Source organism: Vanessa cardui, chromosome 7 (genome assembly GCF_905220365.1).
Source record: "Vanessa cardui chromosome 7, ilVanCard2.1, whole genome shotgun sequence".
NCBI lineage: Eukaryota > Metazoa > Arthropoda > Insecta > Lepidoptera > Nymphalidae > Vanessa > Vanessa cardui.
Genome location: NC_061129.1, coordinates 13,757,958 through 13,780,920, shown reverse-complemented (window position 1 = coordinate 13,780,920; position 22,963 = coordinate 13,757,958). Strand labels below are relative to the sequence as shown.

General features: G+C 31.9%; 1 protein-coding gene across 1 annotated transcript; it reads left to right on the top strand.

Annotated features, from left to right (window-relative positions):
* The first annotated feature begins 18,821 nt into the window (after nucleotides 1-18,821).
* LOC124531425 (serine/arginine-rich splicing factor 4-like) lies at nucleotides 18,822-21,498 on the top strand. Its single transcript, XM_047106010.1, has 3 exons — nucleotides 18,822-19,021; nucleotides 20,148-20,380; nucleotides 21,178-21,498. Exons 1-3 carry the CDS (start codon nucleotides 18,891-18,893, stop codon nucleotides 21,492-21,494), a joined length of 681 nt encoding a protein of 226 aa, XP_046961966.1. The 5' UTR covers nucleotides 18,822-18,890; the 3' UTR covers nucleotides 21,495-21,498.
* The last annotated feature ends 1,465 nt before the right edge of the window (nucleotides 21,499-22,963 follow it).

Sequence of the window (22,963 nt, the reverse complement as noted above, 5' to 3'; positions counted from 1 at the left end):
CATCGCCGTAGAACTGGTTGTGTCATGTGTAAAAGCAGTCAAGAAGGTAGATAATGGATAGGTCCTGCCCTTCACGGCTGTCAAGGTGACGTAAGCAGATTTCATCTCTTCATCTGTTCGTAGAAGAAAGGAATGATATAATTTTATTCTATGTGTAGGAAAGAAAAGTGGTATCAACTGAAGAGAACATCTCGGTAAGAAGGGGCAAGGACAGCTGCTTCGTCTTAAGGTGAAAGTGAATGGCGTTCAAGTCGGAGTTCAGTCCATTCAATTCATTCTTATAGCACGACACAAGTGGTTGAAAAGAATAAAATAAATCTTAAATTAAAAAAGAAACTCTCTGAATTCTTTCGCTGATTATTCTCAGCACTAAAGTTTTTATTTCCGTTCCAAATTTGATTTCACAATCAATCTTCTTGAAAATAAATTTTCACTTTGTCTTTAACAGAACTTATGCACAATATAAAACTTTCGACTATTTTTAGAAGGTCAAAATAACTATTAGTAACTCTCGGAGTTACGACCTTTGATATAATGTAAAGTAATTCGAGTTACTTCCGATAAAACTTCCACAATAGTGACGTGAAGACATTGATTTCCACAATCGCAACGACGATTTCCACTTAATAAGATTTCACAGGCGAATATAAGAAAGTAACATTCATTATTCTTTTCTGGCAATCTATTAGGGTCACGATAAACGCGGGTCGAGTTAAAATAAATTGATTTTATTCAAATTTCCATTAAGGCACTCCGAGTCGTTCGGATTGCAGCCATGTCTTGTTACTTCCAACCGTTGTTGTAAGTTTTGCTTGATATGAATTTGTTTTCTCTTTGAATGAAATCTGATGCTATTAAAAAGGCTATATTTTTTATAGCAGGAATGTGTGTTTTGTGCTGTCAAGCGAGAGAAATTGTGTCGTTAGAAGTATTTAAAAATGGAAGATAAAAAATAATGTCATACCAAAAACTTCAACATCATCTGAAACTGTATCCAATCTTATGATAGAGCTGGTTATAGGCTTGAATCACGGGACCTTATTGTATCTAATTTTATCTGTGACTTAGAAAACTTTTCAAGATCAGACGTTATAAAAACACAAGCAAGAAAATACTATTTGCATACATTTGGCTCTATGTCTAATTTTAACTCCCAATAGTAAAGTCGATAAATAATTGAAAACGCTAAATATAACACAATTTCCATTCCATTTCGTTGATCGTTGAAATCTCAGCGCTTGTAATTGAAAAGTTTTCTAGCTCTGAGATGTAAAGTGATTTATAAGACAGACGAATGGCCGCTGATGGCCTTTTTTACTCATTCCGAATCTCGTTATCCGAGCACAAAGTTATTTTAAATTGTCTCGTTTGTTTTAATTTTAAAAAGGATTGAAAGGTTTCGGATAGGCGTGTTCTGGTGACGTTCTGTAAATCAGCTAGCATTAATAAATTTATATTAGTGTTAGTATCTATTTGGCCCATTGGTTAGGATAGGTTCGGGTAGGACCACTGAATATTTAAATGTTTGATAGTGAAGGAAATTTTCGTTTAGAAAACTGCATGTGTCTAATTTTAAAGAACTTTTGTCACATATATGTTTGATCTACATGTGAGCAGCAGGGTGAGATCTAAGCTTACACTTCAACACAATTACAATGTAAGATAAGCCTTAGCTTAACAGCACTTATTACACATTTACTGCACTTTTAGAACCTAAATTATGACTTTGCTATTTTTATATTTTCGATATTTGGTAATATATTCTCATTTCGAAGATTTAAATTGATAACACTCGTTAAAAGCAGAAATCGGCTTACAAATAGAGGAGTAAATGCTACCATAAATAAAATTTTAACAAAAAGAAAAACCGACTTCAAACAAAACACTATTATAAAACAAATAAAAATGTACTAAAAAGTAATAAAAATAATAGCATATTTAACATATTTTTGAGAGTCCTCCTAGGTAAAATGAAATGAAAAATATTAGACTACTTAAAAGTCGATTTACGATTATATAACGTAGTTATAGTTATTGTTATATTTGGAGCCGGTGTCAGCCACGGGCACACGCTTTAACAATCAAAAGAAAGAAGCAATTGATTGACCCAGTATAATATCGTATAAAAGGTAATTTGTAAGAAACATATTTCTTAAAGTATTCTCGTATTGTTTTTTGATAGATATAGTATAGGGTTGGCTGACACCGACTCCAAATATAGCAATAATTATAACTACATTATATAATCGTAAATCGACTTTTAAGCAGTCTAATATTTTTCATTTCATTTTACCTAGGAGGACTCTCAAAAATATGTTAAATATGCAATTATTTTTATTACTTTTTAGTACATTTTTATTTGTTTTATAATAGTGTTTTGTTTGAAGTCGGTTTTTCTTTTTGTTCAAATTTTATTTATTTTTTGATTTTAAGTGTAACTGATGTAGACTAACATTTTTTCCTTAATATGGATAGATTAAGCGTGCCGTTTATATGAATCAGAAACTCCTTCGGGGACAATTTCAAAAGAAACTTTCGAATAAAGCAAAAATAGACTTTCGAAAATGCGGCTTTAATACGTCATGCGGCATAAACTATAAGGTACCACCCTCGAAAGAGCTGTAATCGACCTCAGTAAAAATACTTTGCAAAAGAGCTATTCGTATTCTATGTCGTACATCATATGACATCACATCATATACACAAAATTTGTTTAAAGACAGTAAGAAATTCTGCCCCAAATCGAACCCTGACTGTAAGCCGTTTAGGAGTTTCGTCAATACATAGTATAAAACAAAGGCGCTTTCTCTGTCCCTATATCTTTAAAACTACGCAACGGATTTTGATGCAGTTTTTTTTAATAGATAGTGTAATTCAAGGGAAAGGTTTATGTATATAATAAATGAACAATATAGTAAAGAAACACTGACAATTTTAGAAGTTTGCAATGTGATGTCGTAAATAAACAAATTCGTTAGTATATTTAGTACCAGTATTGCACGCGTGAGAAGTCGGGGCGGGTCGCTAGTTGATTATAATATTCGATTATGACAATTACATGAACATAACCACGTTCCGGAAGGTGATTCAAATATCCAAGTCACCCATAAATAAAAGATTCGACCGAGTATTGCTAACGTGCTCCTCAGAATTGTTCCGTTCCCTCCCGTTCCCTTAATTTGTCATGGATCCTATACTCAGAACCTTACCAAACTTTCACCAAACTACCCTTAAAGTATATCCTTTATAACAAAAAAAGAATCATCAAAATTGTTCCAACCAATTTTGAGTTATTCACCTATTTATCGCGCACATACATAATGCAAATTTAAGACTTATGTCGTTTTCATACGGATACCATCATCGGAAAAAAATAAAATTAAAATGGGACCCCACGGGAAGCACTACCTTTCAAACAAAAAAAAAATATCAAAATCGGTCCACCCAGTACAAAGTTATGAGGTAACAAACATAAAAAAAAAAAAAATACAGACGAATTGATAACCTCCTCCTTTTTGAAGTCGGTTGAAAATATTTAAAATGTGACTATTTATTCGTACATATATAAATTTACAAAAAGGTGAGTACATAAGAACATGGCTTAATTTTAAAGGAGTTTCAATTTAGGATTTTAGGAAATATGAAATACCTCAGGTAAAATTTGAATGAAAATTTGAAAATACCTGCAAATCTTACAGCAAGGTAGTATATTAAGCCTTAATTTTCTAAACAGAAGATAATTAGTTTGTCTCGCAGGGAACCATTTTGGGCACGTTTTTAAGTACTGATGGATTTTCTGACCAAAAGTCTGCTGAAAAATATAAAATATTCTTGAAACAAAGCTAAGCCTCTCGAAACTTTAGCAGCACAATTTCCACTTTACTTTTTATGTTTAAATCTCAACCATGCTTATCTTTTTATATCTTTAATAAAATTAGATAATAAATTTATATAATTACAAAAACATATTTTTGAAATTTCAATAAAATAACAGACAATAGTCGTAAATCGTTACTGCGATTTATTTATATTAGTTGTCGTATTTAGCGGATCTTATTACCTAATCCGTTTGTATGTGCTTAATAAAACTTTGTATAAGTAAGCAGATCGTAGCCATCTAATGGCGAGTTCGACTACAGACGGGCATAGTCCATAATGAAAATTACAGGTAGGTGCTCATGCACATCGACACTGTAAGGAATATTAATCCGCTAATACAATACATCGCTAACTCGCCATCAACCTTGAGGAATAAGATATTATATCCATTATACGTGTTGTGACACTGGTTCACTCATCTTTCAAACTTAAATACAATTCAGTATAGCTGTTTAGGGGTAAACATTCATATGTCGTTATAATTATTATAGTTAATGTTATTTAAACAAACATTTTATAATCGTGGTCTGCGGTGAAATTTGACATTTTTCCTTTTTTCAGTTTTCCTTTACAGAAAAATTCTCACAAAAAATAATTGTGGAATACAAGAAGCAGTCCTCCGACTAATGAGCTATTTCTTTAAGACAATATAAGAAAGCACAAATTCTAAATAAAGCAAAGATAAAACGAAAAAAAGTAAAGATCAATATAAAATAAATTTAATTCATAAATATGAACTTTTTAAATATATTCATTTAATTCGCGTGCTCCGTAACTTCGCGCGTAAATCACTGATATCAGCTTTATTAAAATAATTTACAGTTAAAATCAACTTCGTGGGCAATTTAATATTTTACGACCGACATTTGTTTTTAATAATAAATATAAAAAAAAACAAGTTCAATTTATATCTTTATTTTTATAAAACTATTGGGTGTTTGGTTATTATATTAAAATACTAGTAATCGCCCGTAGCTTCGCTCTTGTTTTAGGTTGTTGGTTGTCATGTGTCAGGTAAAAAAGTAGCATATGTTCTTTCTTGGAGTTCAAGCTTGCTTCATACCAAATTTCATCAAATTCGGTTCAGCAGTTTCGTCGTTAAAGAGCGTCAGACAGATCGACAGACAGAGCTACTTTCACATTTATAGTATTGATATATGTAGATAAGTGGTATCTATTATACTTCTCCAGAAAAGAAAGAAAGGTTAAGAAAGGAAATTAGTGGATTTAGAGCAGCACAGTTTGTGTTTAGGGTACTTCACTTCTAAGGTAAAAAAGAATCTTAATAAGATCACTTCGTTGTCCGTTTGTCCATTTGTCTGTCTGTTTATTTGTTAAGACCCTTTTTCTCAGGAACACGTAGAAGTACCTATAAACTTGGGTTAAATCTACGCTAAGCAAAGTCAAGTCAAAAGACATCGTCTTTTATTTTGCTTGCAAAACTAAATACAAATACATAGATATTACAAGAATAAGTTCTATCCTACTAGATGCAGTACAGCATGCAAATATAGAAAACAAAAATGAAGTTTATTTGCTTCAGCAAATATTGCAGACAAATTAATTCATTGCGAAAATATAAAATTAAGTGATCGTAACAAATACTACCACAAAATTTTAATTAAAAATAAAATAGGCTATAAAAGCATGTAAAAATACGATAAAATAAATTCAAGTATATGTTACATTTAGCGTTTATATGTTTGTACAAAAAGCCAAGATGGCTTAGTGGTTATAACGCGTACATGTGCACGATCCACTGATCCGATGATTTCGAAACTCAAATCCAGGCGAGCACCACTGAATATTCATGGGCTTCATCTTGTGATGAAGAAAAACATCGTGAGGAAACCTGCATGTGTCTAATTTCATAGAAACTCTGCCACATGTGTATTCCACCATCCCACAGTGGAACAGCGTGGTGAAATATGTACCAAACCTTCTCACAAAGTTAGAGGAGGCCTTAGCCCAGCAGTGGGAAATTTACAGGCTGTTGTTGTTGTTGTATGTTTGTACTAAAAGTTAATAGTACAGCAAGCACTATATATCAATTTCAAATTTAAATAGTAGAGAGAGAGAGAGTCAAAAATAAAAATAAACGTATTAATAAATCTTACATAAAGGAATACACAGTAAATACGATTTCAATCTAATTTTTAAAGTGGCAACTAAACCAAAGAAGATATCAAAGTATGTTGTGCTTCTGTATTGAATAAAGGAATTCATATCATTTGATTATTTACTATTCAACTATTCGACCGGTCATCGTGAAAATTTAGTAGGTATACGTTTTGGTAGGTGTCCGTGTGGTTTTGAAAGTGACACCGATAGCCGAGAAGTTATGTGGAAGGCGGCTATCATGGTATGGGCATGTAATGCGGAGGAATGAGGGACATATTGTGAGGAAGGCCTTGAGCATGAATGTGGATGGATATAGAGGTAGAGGACGACCAAGAAAACGATGGATGGACTGTGTGAAAGACGATATGGTTAGAAATAATGTTACTTGTGAGATGACGTCTGACAGAGAAGTATGGAAGGAGAAGACATGCTGCGCCGACTCCAAATAAAATTGGGAAAAGGGCAGGAGGATGATGATGATGATGATGATACGTTTTGGTAGGTGTACAGTACAGTTCGTAAGTAAACATAAAGTACCTAACACTAACAAAAATATGAACTTGTTATAAAGGGTTTACACATATGCAATGCCGCTGGTGAAGTTAGTATTGCGATAAAAAATACTGATAATAATAAATATCGAATATGAAATTATTCGGTGAGCAATCTGTTGCCGCCATCTCCCAAAAACTTGTTGAAATCATCGTACAATAATTGATACTTGTTGCTGACATCTGGTCTTTCTAATTAATCCAGCGATTAATAGAAAAAAAAAAGAAGAAAATGGCGCAAGTTGTAAGAACGAAATTACTTTTTTACGGCTTCTTGGTTGTGTTATGATTTATCGTTGCGGTGGGCCCGGTAATGCGCTGTTGTTATCCATCATCGTGTAGGGTGACGAGGGTTTTCAGGGTAGCGGGGACAAGCTCAAGCTACTCACAACGAGTGTACTGATTCATCGCTTAAAATGTATAAAATACTGACCGGACTGGAGATGTGGTGTTATTTGACTTCCAGTCTCAGTTGAAAACCCGTGTAAACGCATAAGATTTCGGTAAACATGTAATTTTATCCGCGATTTTTTCTTTACGTAAAAATTTTCTACAAAGTAAAGGAAACATAACAAAAAAAGATATTCGCCGTTGACCTCAATAACAATGAAAAGGAAAACTTGGATACATTTTTAAATATCTTATATTATTACTATTATTTTATAAAATACGAAGGATCATCTGATGATAAAAGTGATCATAGCCATCCTTAGATGTGAGCACTGTAAAAATTAGTAAATGTCCATTACGACGTTGCGCAATAACCTTTGGAGCCAAGATGTCCCATGTGCCTATAGTGACTTACTCAAACCTCAAATCATATTGACACGAGGTGCAAACGTAAACCAATTACTCCTGCTACTCTACTGCATAGAGTCAGTTACCGGTGCAGTTACAACAAATGACATGTGAATAAAAAAAACGGTATTAATTTCGATATGTATATGTGGTCACCCTACAGCTGCTTTGCCATTAATTAATATTAATTGCGGTATTATTGTAATGATTTATAGCGACGGGTTTGATTAGTAAAATACATATCATATTGTTTAATATGACTAGTTATCGCGGAAGTGGACGCCGGTTTGCACTCAACACACTAAATTTGCTTTTTAAAGTGCATCAATTTATTTTTGAAAGCGCTACGTATCTGATACAATTTTTTTAGGCACGTTTCAAGTTTGATTCGATTTTTTCGTATGTTTATTGATAATAAATAATCCTTGCCCGATAAAATTTTACCTTAGGTGGTGAAAAAAAAGTAATTACTGAATTTCTTGCCGGTTCTTCTCGGTAGAATCTACTTTCCGAACCGGTGGTAGCTTCACTTAATATAAAAAAGCTGACGATTCAAAAGTGCTTATAAAAGCCTACTTGAATAAAGTAGATTTTGATTTTGATTGGTGAAAATATGCTATAATTAATAAATTTATATTTACTTTATAAAATCGTACAATGCATGATAATATACAACGTACAGCTTAGGCCAATGGGATGAAACGGGAAATGATGATGTAACGGGATGAAATATTGCACTGGAATTCCTTATGGAACGTAAATTAGTAATAATAGAGGATTTTTCAAAATTAATTAGAGGGTTTTATGGTGATATAAGTTTGTGTGGAAATTGACATTTTGATGTTAGTTATATGGAAATCGGTTTTCAGGTTCTTTTTAATGAGTTAAGGATAATGCAAAATGTTGTTTTGGGAATTCATCATCAAAGAGGGCGAAATTAACTTTATTTATTAATTATTGAAAATTAAAAAAAAAATAAGTTTATGTGTGTAACAAGCGATATAGCGATTCTGAAAATGATTCACTTAAGAGGGTGAAATTAGGGGTAAAATTTTCTATAATAATTCGTTTTGCTATGGTAGAAATACATTGTATAAAAATTGGTGCTTAGATGTTTTCTTAGGAGTAAAAAACTATAACATTATTTTAAAAACATTGAAAAACATATTTTAAGAAAGTAAAGTTTGGGATAGAAGTTTGTTTGAAATTCTTCTTTTTTAGATTATAAGGGATGAAAGAGTCTGAACAGTCAATGTCTTTAGATATTTTTATCATTTACATATTATCACTATGTTTTATTTCTTATCAATCTATAAAATTTTCAGTAGCTTTATATATATATATATATATGAAGGGCGATATATTTGTTAATGTTAAAAATTACATAAAACAATATTTGATCATTATATGCTTGTTAATAAAATAAATATTAACGTTATAAATTGAATGATCACTGTACCGAAACACACACATTAAGCAAACGTTTTCTAAATAACTAATCTATTTTCTCAGCCGTTTTCCAGATGACAAGTATAAGATAGAGGATTACTTCGCGTGTTACACGAAATTATAAATATTATTCCTCTGTTTTATATAAAAACAAATTATACTAAGAAAAATATTCAATTAATTTTCTTATTAACATTGTATTCAATGTTATTATATTATTTTTCTTGAATCCTCGTAATGTTTTAAGGAATCTTTTCTAATATTAGAATAATAGTGAGAGTAAAGCGATGATAATAAAAGAAACGGTCCCAAGGAAGTTGCTTTGTATATACATGCTGTATATTATGTATTAAATAATAAAAACAATTATATAAATTTGTTAATAAAAACCCCTTGAGAGAGAGAGAAAAGAGAAATATACAGGGGGGAGTGTAATGTCGCCTTAATTGGGTATAACGGTCTTGCCTTACGAACCGATTTCCTCTAGTTCTTTTTTATGCTGGAATGATGGAAAGTGATTACCCTCTGCAGCACCGAGGGGTTTGCAGGTGCGTTACCTTCAAGGAAGGCTTTCACTTTATTGTAAGGAGCTTAAATGTACTATGTCCCAATAAGTTGATCGAGCCCAGATGACCCAGTGGTTATACCGCGTGCATCTCAATCAATGATTGCGGGATCAAACCCAGACAAGCACCACTGATTGTTCATGTGCTTAATTTGTGAATGATGAACGAAAACATCGTGAGGAAACCTGCATGTCTCCGATTTCATAGAACCTGAGTCACATGTGTATTTCACTAACCTGCATTGGCACAGCGTATTGGAATTTGTTCCAAACCTTCTCCTCAAAGGAGAGGAGGCCTAATCCCAGCAGTGGGAAATTAACAGGCTGTTATTGTTGTTTTTGTTGTTGTAAGTTGATTGAAATGGCCTCCAGGAGCATTCAAATAGATGATTGAATCCGAAGAAAAAAAACGCGTGTTCCAATCGTGCCACTGTCATTATGCTTTGAGTAATGTGTGTTTATAAACGTAACGTTATGTTTTTTTTTTAACATAACTGGCAAACGAGCAGGATGGTAAGTGACATCAGGGGGGAGGGATTGCAGGTGCGTTGCCGGCCTTTAAGGAAGGAGTACGCTCTTTTCTTGAAGGTTCCCATGTCGTATCGGTTCGGAAAAACCGCCGGCAAAAGCTGGTTCCACAATGTTACTCTAAGTACACGAGGCGCACTGGTGAGAAACCCGCTCTAAGCTAAGAAAAATGCTTTTGGGGTGGGTTATTAGTATCAATTGCTAAATAATATCAAATATTTTATACATATACATAAATAGGTCAGTTTTCTCATAATGAAGACATTTAAGGGTAATAGTTACGTCAAACGGCTTTAGTACAAAGTGCGTATATACAGAATAACAACTTTACCCTTCGTCAGCAAATACTACGTGTGTTACAAGGAAAGTTTTGCACGTGACGAAGTACGTTCGTGATGTTTAATCTGTACAATCATTTCATTTTAAAGCCGAAGTGAGATCACCTCGGATGCAAAGTTAAGTTTGTTTCTGTGAATAAAAGATGTTTAGCATTTGTCATGGTGCGCTCTCTCGTTAAAAGTGTGACACGGGTCCCTGACGAGGGATCATTTTGTACGAAAATATCGGTTTATATTCAAATCTCTTACATTTGTCGCGATTTATAAGATTGCTGTAATGATATATTTTATGTAACGATGACCGTTGAATATCTAAATAAAATAGAAACGAGGAAAACTGTAAATATAGCGTTTATATAGTAAATTGTTATCATAGAATAATACTTTCGAGTACGTACTCGTATATTGTATCATTTTGAAAGCAATTTGAAATAAGAATTTTGAAAATTCAAAATCTATTTACATATATACAATTGCAGTGCTTGTAATATTTAAATAACCGTTTTTATTAAATGTTTAATATTTATGTACACAGTGCATATAAAAAAAATGTTTTTTGAATTTTGTCTGTCATTCTTTTTGTATACTCTGATTATGGAACAAAGTACACGGACATATTAGAAAAGCCGTCTATAAATCATTTTGTCAGAAAGGTAGCTCTCAAGGCACTATTATTATAGATAGTATGGAGCGATATGTATACGTTGCTTTTCTATAGTTTCATATATAAGTATGTATATTTTTATGTATTGTCAATAATTATTATCGCCTTAATGGTTTTCTGTTCAAGATTGACAGACAGAGAATGCCTTCAGGAATTAAGTCCGGATTTTGTTCCACTTACTTTGCGGTGATCAGTAAAGTCGTTAAATAAATAAATAAACGTGAATATCATTAATATTTTTAATGGCTAAACATATTCTGTTATTAAATTACGCAGAGCAACGATTTCATTAAAATTAATGAAATTGTTAACGTAACATATAAAAGAAAATGAGAGAAACGAAATATTGAATATGCAATACGCACGATGCTCAAATATATTTCGCCCCAATTTCCGTCGAAAATATATAATATGTAATTTGAATAAAATCATTCGCAATCTTTTAGGAGTACGAAGATTCAATTAGAACGAAAATTCTTTATACGCCGCGTGAATGGACCCCGCTGAAAGGACCAAACTCATGTTGAAATAAAATTAAATGTAAATAAAGCAAAAACCTAACAAATTTAATATTGCACACGCCTCTCTTGTTTCATAAACAAATTCAAAAGAAATAAGGTTTAATATCGCTCGCGTTTATATTTTCATGGTGACGTTTTAAATTAGCAGGATTGCAGGGCGGGCTTTACAAAGGCATATTCGTGTAGATCCGGGTGGAAAGTTAGTACAACACTCAGCACGTCATTAGAGGGTAGAAGTACGGCTAAGTGGCAAGTTGCTGAGGGTTGTAAGGAGCCGCATTTTAGAAAGAATAGACAAAGAGGTGTGAACATTTCAGTTGAGACAAGTTAATGTTTAGTTATTTGACACAATAGATACACTTTCAAGCATATATGTACTTACGTTGTATATGTTGAATACTATATAAATACATACGTTTTTTTGTAAGCTCACAAAAAAAAAAACAGAAAATCTGCAACGCTTGTAAAGTTTTGGTAGCCCGTTCATTAATAAACTCTTATTATATTCCCATATATAATTCAATTAACTAGACTAATCAGGATTCCATAATTACACCATAATATGTTAGCCTTGTAATTAACATAATAATAAAAAGTTTATTTTAGAATTAACCTTAAATTAATAGTATTTTATTACAAGCTGTGCACACGACTTACTCTTTATTACATTAGCTATCTGCTAGTGAAAGTCCGAAAAATTTGCTTACAAATAGCTTGTTAGTGAATTGACGAATGGGTTGATGTAAAAGTTGATAAAATCGGTCCGTAAAATAGATATAAGACGTATGTATATAATTAGTCATACTATATTATATACACAAAAAATGCTTAATAAAACTATAGGTCTTTAAATTTTAAGATAAACAACACGCATCTATCTGTAAATGAAGTAAATAATCTAATTGGTCATTATATAATGGAGAGAGAAAGAGAATATAAAAAGAGATACATAATAAATAGACACATCGTATATATTACTTAAAATTGTTAGCTGTTATAGCTTTAATGTCTCACTTGAGAGTGTTGTGACACTAAATCTTTTGATCAATGAACGGAGGCCTTTTAACTAAAAGTTAATAAATTCCATATAGTATATATTATATGTAAACATATACCATAAGCATTCGTTTGTGAATGTCCATTTATATTAAAACTGATTTTAATCTGTATTTAAGATCGTATTGATCGTACCTATAGTTCTCATTTTAAGTATTTCTACCTACAAGTTTAACCCCTCAGGGGCAATGAGTACCATCACGTCTCGCCCTACCCCCGTGCATTTGGAATCAACTGTTTCGTTTGGACCCTTGAAACGAGTGATTTGCTATTGAGACGGCTATTGCTTTAGTTCTTATACGGGTCTTTACGTGTCAAGATTTTCATATTTATACAAAAGTTCCTACTGTTATACAAATAAATATAATTCTTATGAAAACATGTTGATGTACAGTCGGAGTAAGGAAACCTTCGTCAGTTTTCAAATAAATTCCTTTATCAAGTCTTAAACTATTAGTACCTTTTGAATCTAAATATCAAATCTTTGCGACGCAATATGTCATTCTCGATCGGTAAAGCAGATTATCGCTCATACTGAGCACACGAGAATAGATCTTGAGGTGACGAACATTTTCTTACCCCGATTTTACATACTTTGAAATATATCAAATTAGGAAATGTCAAAAGTCGTGGGTATTCTTTTTTCTATTATATGCATTTGACATTGGCGAAATAATCTATGTCGTTTTGGCACAAATAAAAGCCACAAAAAAAGATAAATTATATGCATTCTAATACAACAATATTTAAAATATTTTTGCTTGTGTTTTAACTCACATGGGGTTTTTATTGTGTATTGTGTGATGATTATTTTTCATGTTATTCTGTTTTAGAGATGGTAACACTGTTGCATCGTGGTTGGCAGGTTAAGAAAGCCGAATTAGCTCGGCTGACCAATTGGATGACGGGACACATTGTAAGGTGACAGGAGAAAAAAGAAGAAAAACAGAAGAAAGCGGTCGGTGGTTAGAATCCGGGTTTTAATGGGGTTATCTTAAAAATTAAGGGTGAATTAAGAGATTGTACAACTTAGATTATGGCGATTTAACTTATTATGTTAAATAAATGTATTTATATTTAATCGAAATAGGTTTTGATTTATAAAAATTGTATCTTATTTAATACATAAGTATAGCAAAATAAATCTCTTTTTTATCTTTATGAATCTGAAAGTTCTAAAAAGAGATTCCAAATAGATTACGTTCTCGTAAAAAATTTTTTTATTCAGTAACCCGAATTCACGATTTATGAGGTAACATATCTTATAATAAAGTAATTAGCGAAAATATCAAAGCGGAGATTTTAACGAAAAAAAAAAAAAAAATTAAAAAATTATAGAAATGCAGCAAAGAACGATTCCATTGCAATTTCCTATATATACATAAAAAGCTGGCAATTTATTGCTGCTTAAAAAGCAACTTTATCACACACGAACAGAGTCTTAAATCGATTAACATTGAGAAATACGTGAATATTATTTGATTATAAAATAAAATCGCGCTGAACGTGTTCTGCACATGACGGGTAGCGTTTCGAGTTAATTAGTGCGATTTGAGATTTTTAATGGCTCAAAACTTAGAATTCAGCAACTTTATTCATTTGATTTCAAATTCATCTGAAATAAAGTGAAATGTACACATTGATGTTCTTTTTGCGATTTCAGTAGCTCAATTATAATCTTAAGAAAAGGAAACTATGGGCTTGGGCAACTGACTTCCGCAACTGTACTTACCTGCTAATTATTAAATGAGTACATAATCATGCTGTTTTACTGTGATAGATGGCATTTTTTTATCCAAAAAATGGGCAAGATAATCTAAATATACTTTATTCAAGTAAGCCTTTACAAGCGCATTTGAATCGTCATTTATTAAACTATATTATTTATTTATTTACTAAGTCATGCTACCAACGGTTTAGAATGCAGATAAAGAACAAAAAGCACCGACAAAAAATTTCAATAGTTACTCTTTTTCAACATAAAAATTCAGTAATTGGTAATACTACCATTAACGTAAGCTGATAGGTTTAAGCCAAATCTTCGGTTATGACTCATTGAAACGAGTTGAGAACGTATTAACTAATCCAAACTGATTCCGCATGGTAGATCAAGTTAAGAATAAGGCGATAAGTTCCAAGGCTTTTTCTAGCTCAGCAGTGGGACATGTTCCAAACGCATATATAATAATAAATGAATATTAGTACAGACTTATTTTAAGGTATCTGTTTCAACCAAGCCAAAATTGGGTAAATTCGAGAGTGTATGACATCAATTGGGTTAGACTTTTGAATCCAATCAACAAAGTGATCTCGAAGAGCACTTGTTATAGGATTGCATATACGCGAATCAGATGAAATCTGACACAGATCATGTCTTCTGTTTAATGAAAGAACGATGATGAAAGCAAATTTTTTTTATTCGTTTCAGTATGGAAATCTGGTAACATTTAATTGATAGGTTTGTGCAAGTTTGTCAGGTTGGGTACCTGCCGGACTTGCACTCTATGAATATTGTATCATCAAACAGAAATATTTAGTATTTAATCCGTCCAAATTAGATCCGAAAACAGGAATAAACCCACCATAAATGTGTATGGAAAAAACAACTCAAGGTCAAAGGTAAAAAAAATTAGTATATCACGATTTTCAGCAGAATCGTAACTTTTATCACGAAAATACGTTAGATAAAAGTTGTGGAGCAGGAAACTGTCTACAAAAAAATGTATTTATACTTTTATCTCCGAGCCACCGTTTCTGTGATACTACGAATAAAAAGTTGTATGTGATTTTGAACGATTTCACCTATCGTATCAGCTTTTTGTAAATTTAGTTTGTCGATAACAATTTAATTTTGTTTACGTTTTTATTTTTTTTCTTATGTACAAGTTAATATATAACATTGTATGTATGAATAAGGATAGTTGTCTTGGTGGTAGGGCTTTGTGCAAGCCCGTCTGGGTAGATACCACTCACTCATCAGTTATTATACCGCCAAATAACAGTACTCAGTATTGTTGTGTTCCGGTTTGAAGGGTGAGTGAGCCAGTGTAACTACACACAAAGGGCACAAAGGGCATAACATCTTAGTTCCCAATGTTGGTGGCACATTGACGATGTGAGGAATAGTTAATTTTTCTTACAGCGTCATTGCCTATGGGTGATGATGACCACTTACAATCAGGTGCTCCCATATGCTCGTCCGCCAACTTATAACATAAAAAAAATGTAATACTGTACCGCTCTCCAATCGACAGTAACTTTATTGGCTCTACAATTAAGTATTTGTCAAATTATACCAAACTAGTAAATTGTTACAGCTCTTCAAAATGTGATCATAATCGATTTTTTATGTGCTAATATTGTCCCGCAAACACGGACAAAAATTCGTTTACGATATTAATATAAGATTACGTATTATAAAACAAAATCGTTGCGTCTTTCTGTAAGTATCTCTACGCGATTAACTGAAACACCGAATTACTTTTGTTATCATACGGTTTTTAATTAATGAACGGAATGATTCATGATCGGGCTGTGCAATTTATAGCGGTTTTGTGTAAATTGGCTGAAATACGAAGATATTGAAAAAAAGAAAAGAATGAAAGATATTCTGCTCATTGGGACCTTTACTGTCGGAGGGCACCCAAAGTAATATTGTTATATAAATAAATAATCGTTACAAGTATTACGATTACCTTATACAAACCGAGATAGTCCAGTGGTTAGAACGCGTGCATCTTACTCTCCCGATGATTTCGGGTTTAAACCCAGGCAAGCACCACTATGTATGTGCTTAATTTGTGTTTTTAATTCATCTCGTGCTCGGCGGTGATGGAAAACATCGTGAGGAAACCTGCATGTGACTACATGCCACAAGTGCATTCCACCAACCCGCATTGAAACAGCGTGGTGTAATATATTCCAAGCCCTCTCCTTAATGGGAGAGGAGCCCAGCAGTGGGAAATTACAGGCTGTTACTTTATACAAACCTTGCAAAGCATATAGCAAGCATAAGCGGGTGTATTAGCTAGTTGCCTTAAGAAATATTACATTTTTTCGTATTTATAACACGACCGTGAATTTCAAACCAAGGGTGGTTACTCTGAGAGAGGTGGATTTAAAATCTCTCAGTTTTAGGTAACCTGACCAAGATCTAGGCTTTAAAATCATAAGTAGGTGTTATAGAAAATTTTATACCAAATTAATTAAATTAATTTTGATGCATTTTAATTTAATAGCTTATAACATTACTGCTGAAACAGAGTACTATTTATAATTTTTAATTTACTATCATAGATAAACAGCAGTCCGCCTGTTTGTTTTTATATAGCCAGATTGGTTTTAAATAAATGACTTCGATTGTTTTAGTAATTCAATTTAGAGGTTTTAAAATAATTTAATATCTTCATTTGTTTTTTCATACGTAACCAATGGATATAACTATCTTTGTTTCGTCAAATAAGTAATGAGTCATAAACAAGAATCATAATTTGACCAAAAAAAAAAAATACAGACGAATTGATAACCTCCTCCTTTTTTCAGAATTCGATTTTCAAAATTTGTGTTCACAAATCTGAAATTTATGGATCAATTTTTATGTATATTATATAATTTCTTATATATATTAAATAATAAAACTAAAGTCTAACGAACGAATGCAGTAACCGGCACTGCTCTTAAAATATGTAGCTTCATAGTTTCTCCCATTAAGTTGAAAGGTAGGTTACCGTAAAAGCGTTCCGAACTATATTTTATACAACGCGAATATGAATGAATAATATCGCTGTGAGGAAATTCTTATATTTAAATTTATAGACACGAAGTTAAAACACTAGCCTGTACCTAATAAAGTATAGACCTCAATGGGTTGAAGTTGAGGAATATTAAAATATAAGAATAGACTGCGAGCAAAGTTAGGGAACGGTATTCTACTTAAAAGTTCCTTGAGCTAGAGTTGATGGAACAGGTAGGTTTACCTGCAGGTAATTCTTGTGTTCTAAATTACATGAAATTATATTCTATTTAAGTAGGACAAAAAATATATGGTATTTTTTGTATTTGCCTTAAAATCTTGGTTTTGGTCGTTAGTGGTGATCGTGCTTGGATAGGGTTTTGTGTAAGCCCGTTTTAGTAGGTACCAATTCTCGGTGCTCGTTATGTTTCGGAAAGGACGAGTGTCCCAGATACAAGAACAACTTAGGTTGACATATTGTCGATGCAAGTAATAATCAATATTACCTAAATTAATGATTTCGTTAGTGACCACGTACCATCTAGAGGACTTTTAATCCATTAGTGCACAGAGCTATGTAATACAAAATCAAGTCTGCTCCAGAACTGGGAATTTTTGTCACCTATGCAATATATTTATTCTTTACAATTTTTATTGAAACTCTTAAAAAAGTAAAACGCTATTAATATTAATAGCTTAGCTTAGCTAAATTAATAGCTATTAAACGTAAACGACTATAAGAATTAGAATTATAATTAAATTTAACACGTTAAAATAATAAATGATGATGCAAATAAAATTATAAGAAAAAAAAGTTGCCTCAACATCAAAGAATTTAAGCTTCATTTCAGTTTACTACAACGACCAATTCAATACGATGTTTTCGATGTAATAGATTCAATCAAATAAAGAAGTGATAACTCGATTATGTGTTTTTGCCATATTCTATGTATTTGTTACCACTTACCATATCCAGAAACGTCCTATATCTTTGTACGCTCAAACTTCAGAGGGGAGTAGTTAAAAATTTTCTTTTTTAAAGTGTTCCACAAACTCAAAACCCTCTAATGGAAGGAACCATTAAGCATTCATCGATTCCTAATTTATCTTACTTTTCGATTTTTCCTCCTTTCAAATCGCTAAGTTAATCGCGTACACTTTTTGCCTCCGAATCGATTCCAATTATAAAGTGTCGTAAATCTTAAATTTATTGTTTTTGTCCCCAATCGGTCCGAACATTTAACTCCAATTTTGAATGATAAATCGTTATATATAACGGGCAAGTTGTATAATCGACCCGAAGTTCTTATGAATATTTTTTCAAATCTTTGTCTTACTAATTAATATATTAATTAATTCACTCATAATATTGTAAACGTGAAAGTGTATTATATATATGAGAAGCAACGAAATATGTATTGAAGAATGGGTCTCTAAAAATGAAAAATATTTTTAATCTTAGCTTGTCGGAAATTTGAAGTTTAATTTAAACTCTTTTCTCATCAGTCGAATCATATAACAATTTCAATTAATCAAAGAGTATATCAACATCCTACAGAACCTTTTTTCAATCGAGAAAACTGTCAGATAATTAAAAAACAAAATTTGACAGTGTCGAGACTCTAATAATAATATACAAAAATAATTTATTTTTAGGAAAATATTTGTATTTTATAATCAATGTGTTAATGGAAGGTTATGCTTATGCATATCCCTTCCCACAAGTGCGTCCCCCAGAAATGGAGTATCCGGATCATGGCGATGGATTCGGGGAGTATTATGGTTTGGGACCTCTGAACGGAGAACGAGGCGTTAAGAGGTGAATTATGATATATTTGTAACTATCAAATTGATTATAAATTTTAATTAAATAATGTCACAGAAGCATTTATGACGTATTATAAGATCAATCCCGCTTTCCACGTTGCATTTAAAAACAATAGCTAAATATTATCACTATAGTAGACAGTCCATAAGTATATACGTATGTCTGTAATTGATATTTTCTTATGTATGGCTAAAACTGACTTAAAAATAATTAGTGAAAATTCAAGTTTTTGATATGATTTCAAAGTTTTGAAGCATTGACAGGCTTCATAAAATCGTACACATTTTAAAGTCTTGTTCTGAAACATTATTATTTACTTAATCGATGTTTATAAATAAAATATATGATCGTCTTATTAAATACTAGCTTTTCACTTCATCCGCGTTATTGCAATTACAAATTATACAATGATCTTTGAAAGACGGACACACATATATTATATTTAATAATATTCAAAAACTAAATGTGTCTTGCAAGGATTTGAACTTACGATGCTTAATCTGAAGAGTAACAACTTTAACAATTAGTTCAATCTGAAAATATATTACGTATGTTTTTCTATCGTGTACTTAAAAATATATAAATAACAAGACCGTGGGATTAACAGGGTTGTAAGGATCACTTATACCTTACTCATATAGGGTTAATATTCCACGAGGTCGAAATCGAAACACCATCCCAAAATGGTAAGGTATCGAGGCTTAGAAAATTAGCTGCCCTCTTTTAAGCCAATTTAAAAAAAAAAAAATTCTAAATTTTCGTTATTATAAAAAAGTATGTATTTTGTTTTTTCTTTTTATTGAATAGATTAAAAAAACAAATTTATTTTCGAATTTTCTTCGGTACTTCCGCTAAAAATTATATTTGTTTTGCACGGGTGCAATGCTGATACTAAATATACTACAGAATGTCTGACAACGTACATAGCCTTTTTTGTCATCACATAATAAGAGCCGCTAATTCGCTCAATTTAAAATCTGTAATATCTTCGAAAATATTCATTTAAATTACGTGCTATAAAGGGCCAATGTTTACCCCAAGATACTCATTAAACACATTTTACAAATACGTGTAATTTCAATTTACCGTTGTATAATAATATATTTCTTGTTTATAGAAGCAGCCGCTCTAAACAACGCAAAGCCAGACGGGACATGAAACGTTCAAGATCGAGAAGTGTGTCTAAAACTCACTCACGGTCACGAACGAGATCTCGACACGGATCTCAATCCCGATCTCGATCCCGGTCCCGTTCGAAATCCCGCTCTCGAAGTCATTCTGGAAGTAAAAAAGAAATTAACTTTAAAGAGCCGGGATTTTTAGACGCGTTTAGAGTATTGTATCTGACACGTAAGTTTGTGTCCTGTGTAACATAATATATAATATATCATTATATATAATATATTCAATAAGCAATACAAGCCACCATCGGCAAGCTACGTCCCTTTCGACTGTGTATTATATACTAAAAAAAGCCTCCGAAACGCGGTGCCTTTTTATGTTAATTTTTTTTTGTAAATTGGTTAAGTACTATTCACTTAGGTTTCTGAAAAATATATCTATAAATAGATAGATTAGTCATATATTATATAATGTATGATATAATACTTTTGTTTAATTAGCCTGATAGAACAAAGCATTCAATGTGATTTTTTTTTCAATTTGCGTTGCTTATTTTAATATAAAATTTATGACGGTGTGTAAATTATTATTTAAATTTATGCCGATAAACTCTTGCAAATAATAATTGGTCGTGTTGATTAATTATTCGTATGGTAGTCGTTGAAATCGATGTTTGCCTGTTTTCAATTTACGCTTTCGTAACGATATATCTTACTATTATTGATATTATTGAATCGATACTATTATTTTCAACCGACTTCTAAAAGAAGGGTTATCAATTCGTCTGTATTTCTTTTAATTGTAGCTACATAATTTAATCGTAAATCGACTTTTGAGTAGTCTAATGTTTTTCATTTAATTTTACTTAGGAGGACTCTAAAAGATATCTTGGATACAAAATTATTTTAATTCCTTTTTAGTGCATATTAATCTGTTTAAAATAGTGTTTTGTTCGAAGTCGATTTCTCTTTTTGTAATATTAAGAAAATTGTTATCTTTATTATGTATATTTTTCTACATTCCAGCCAGCAAACATAAAAAAAACGAATCGAAATATCTAACAACGAAAAAGCGACAAGATCGTATCCAGGAAATCCTAAAGAGTGACGGTTTGGGATCGAAGCGTTGGCTGTTCTATCCCCGTTCCCGGAACCTAATAGAATCCGATCCGATATCAGAATCGGGATCGCGGGACAGCTGTGACCAGAGGGTGAAAGTAGACGGCGAATTCTTCAGGAAGTATAAGAAAAGTAAGCCAGTGGACGTCGACGCTCCAATAGCGAAGCTCAAAAGGTGGGAGGTTATTTTATATAAGAAGCTAGGTTTTATACAGGCTGTTTAATTTTGTGGTGTAATAAAGTTTTTCGATTGCATTCATTGTTTTTTATTATCTATCTAGTTTGGTTGACATGTGTTAGGTAAAAGAGTATACTATGTCCTTCCTTTTAGTTCAAATTTGCTTCATTCCAAATTTCATCAAATTCTGTTCAGTGGTTTGGTATTGAAAGAGCAATAGAGAGACAGTTTCTTTCACATTTATAATATTATTATTGATTATTGAAATTTATTCTCCAGCGTTTATTTCGGATACAAAATCATTTAATAAAATAAATTGAATTTCACATGTGTATATTTTGATTTAAAAAAAGTTATTAAACATTTGATTATTACGTATACCTACAAGTACCTACATATATTGTGTAGATTTATATTTCACACGCGCTACTTTTTGAAGTTTAATTCCATCCTACTTCTATCATGTTTTATTACGTTTCGAAATTGTTGATATCGTCAAATAAACCAGAGCTATTTCATGATGGTTTAGCGTTTTATTTTAAAGTCTCGCGCGATACACCCTAAAAAGTAGATTTTAACTCTAATAATTTTTATTTCAACTCTAACAAAAATACATGGCAAGCGATAAATTTAAACATTAGCTTGCTTGGAGCAGGAGTAATGGTCCGGTTGGAGTACGGGGAAGTTTTAAATTAGTACCGAATCGTGGGGTTATCGCGCGGAAAATTGACGCGTGGGAAAAACTCAGCTCGAGGATAGTTTCACCGGTGAACTTGCAAGTTCAGCGCTCTTGGTAAACAGGTTTTAAATGGATTATACTTGTATTGCTCGTGTTTTAGCTTTGATTACGAAATCTGTAGAATAAGGGCATATCTTGTTGCTAATAATGGATACTCAAAATTATTTACTCAAATCAAAATAAGTTGAAAATGAAATTGTGTTTTCTTTTTATATTGTGATTTTTTTTTGTTTAAATTCAGTCTAGAAACTTTTAAATTCAACCAGAATTTAGTTTAAAATGTTCTAACGTTAAAACTCTTTTTATTCGATCCTATCTTCTTTAATTAACATTTTTTGTGGTTGCGTTTTTTTTTAAATCCAGTTTCAGTATTTACATACTGAAACTAAGGTGTCAAAACGATTCTATTCTTTAATATTTATGTATATGATAAAATGTATAATATATTAATATTACAAAATGTATACTACATTTGTTCAGTTAGAAAGTTTCCGTTTTTACGTCTTTTGCTTATATAGCCTCTAATATTATAGAAGCCTCTAAATTATACAATTTAGTATATTGCAATCAAGAACCCTCTTTAATTTTATGGTTATCTACTATTGGAACTTTTCAAAATGGGACAGATATTGTACCATAATCAACAATAAAACAGTAACAGCCTGTAAATTTCCCACAGCTGGGCTAAGGCCTCCTCTCCCGTTACGGAGAGGATTTGGAACATATTCTAGCACGCTGTTCCAATGAGGTTTGGTGGAATGCACATGTGGCGGAAT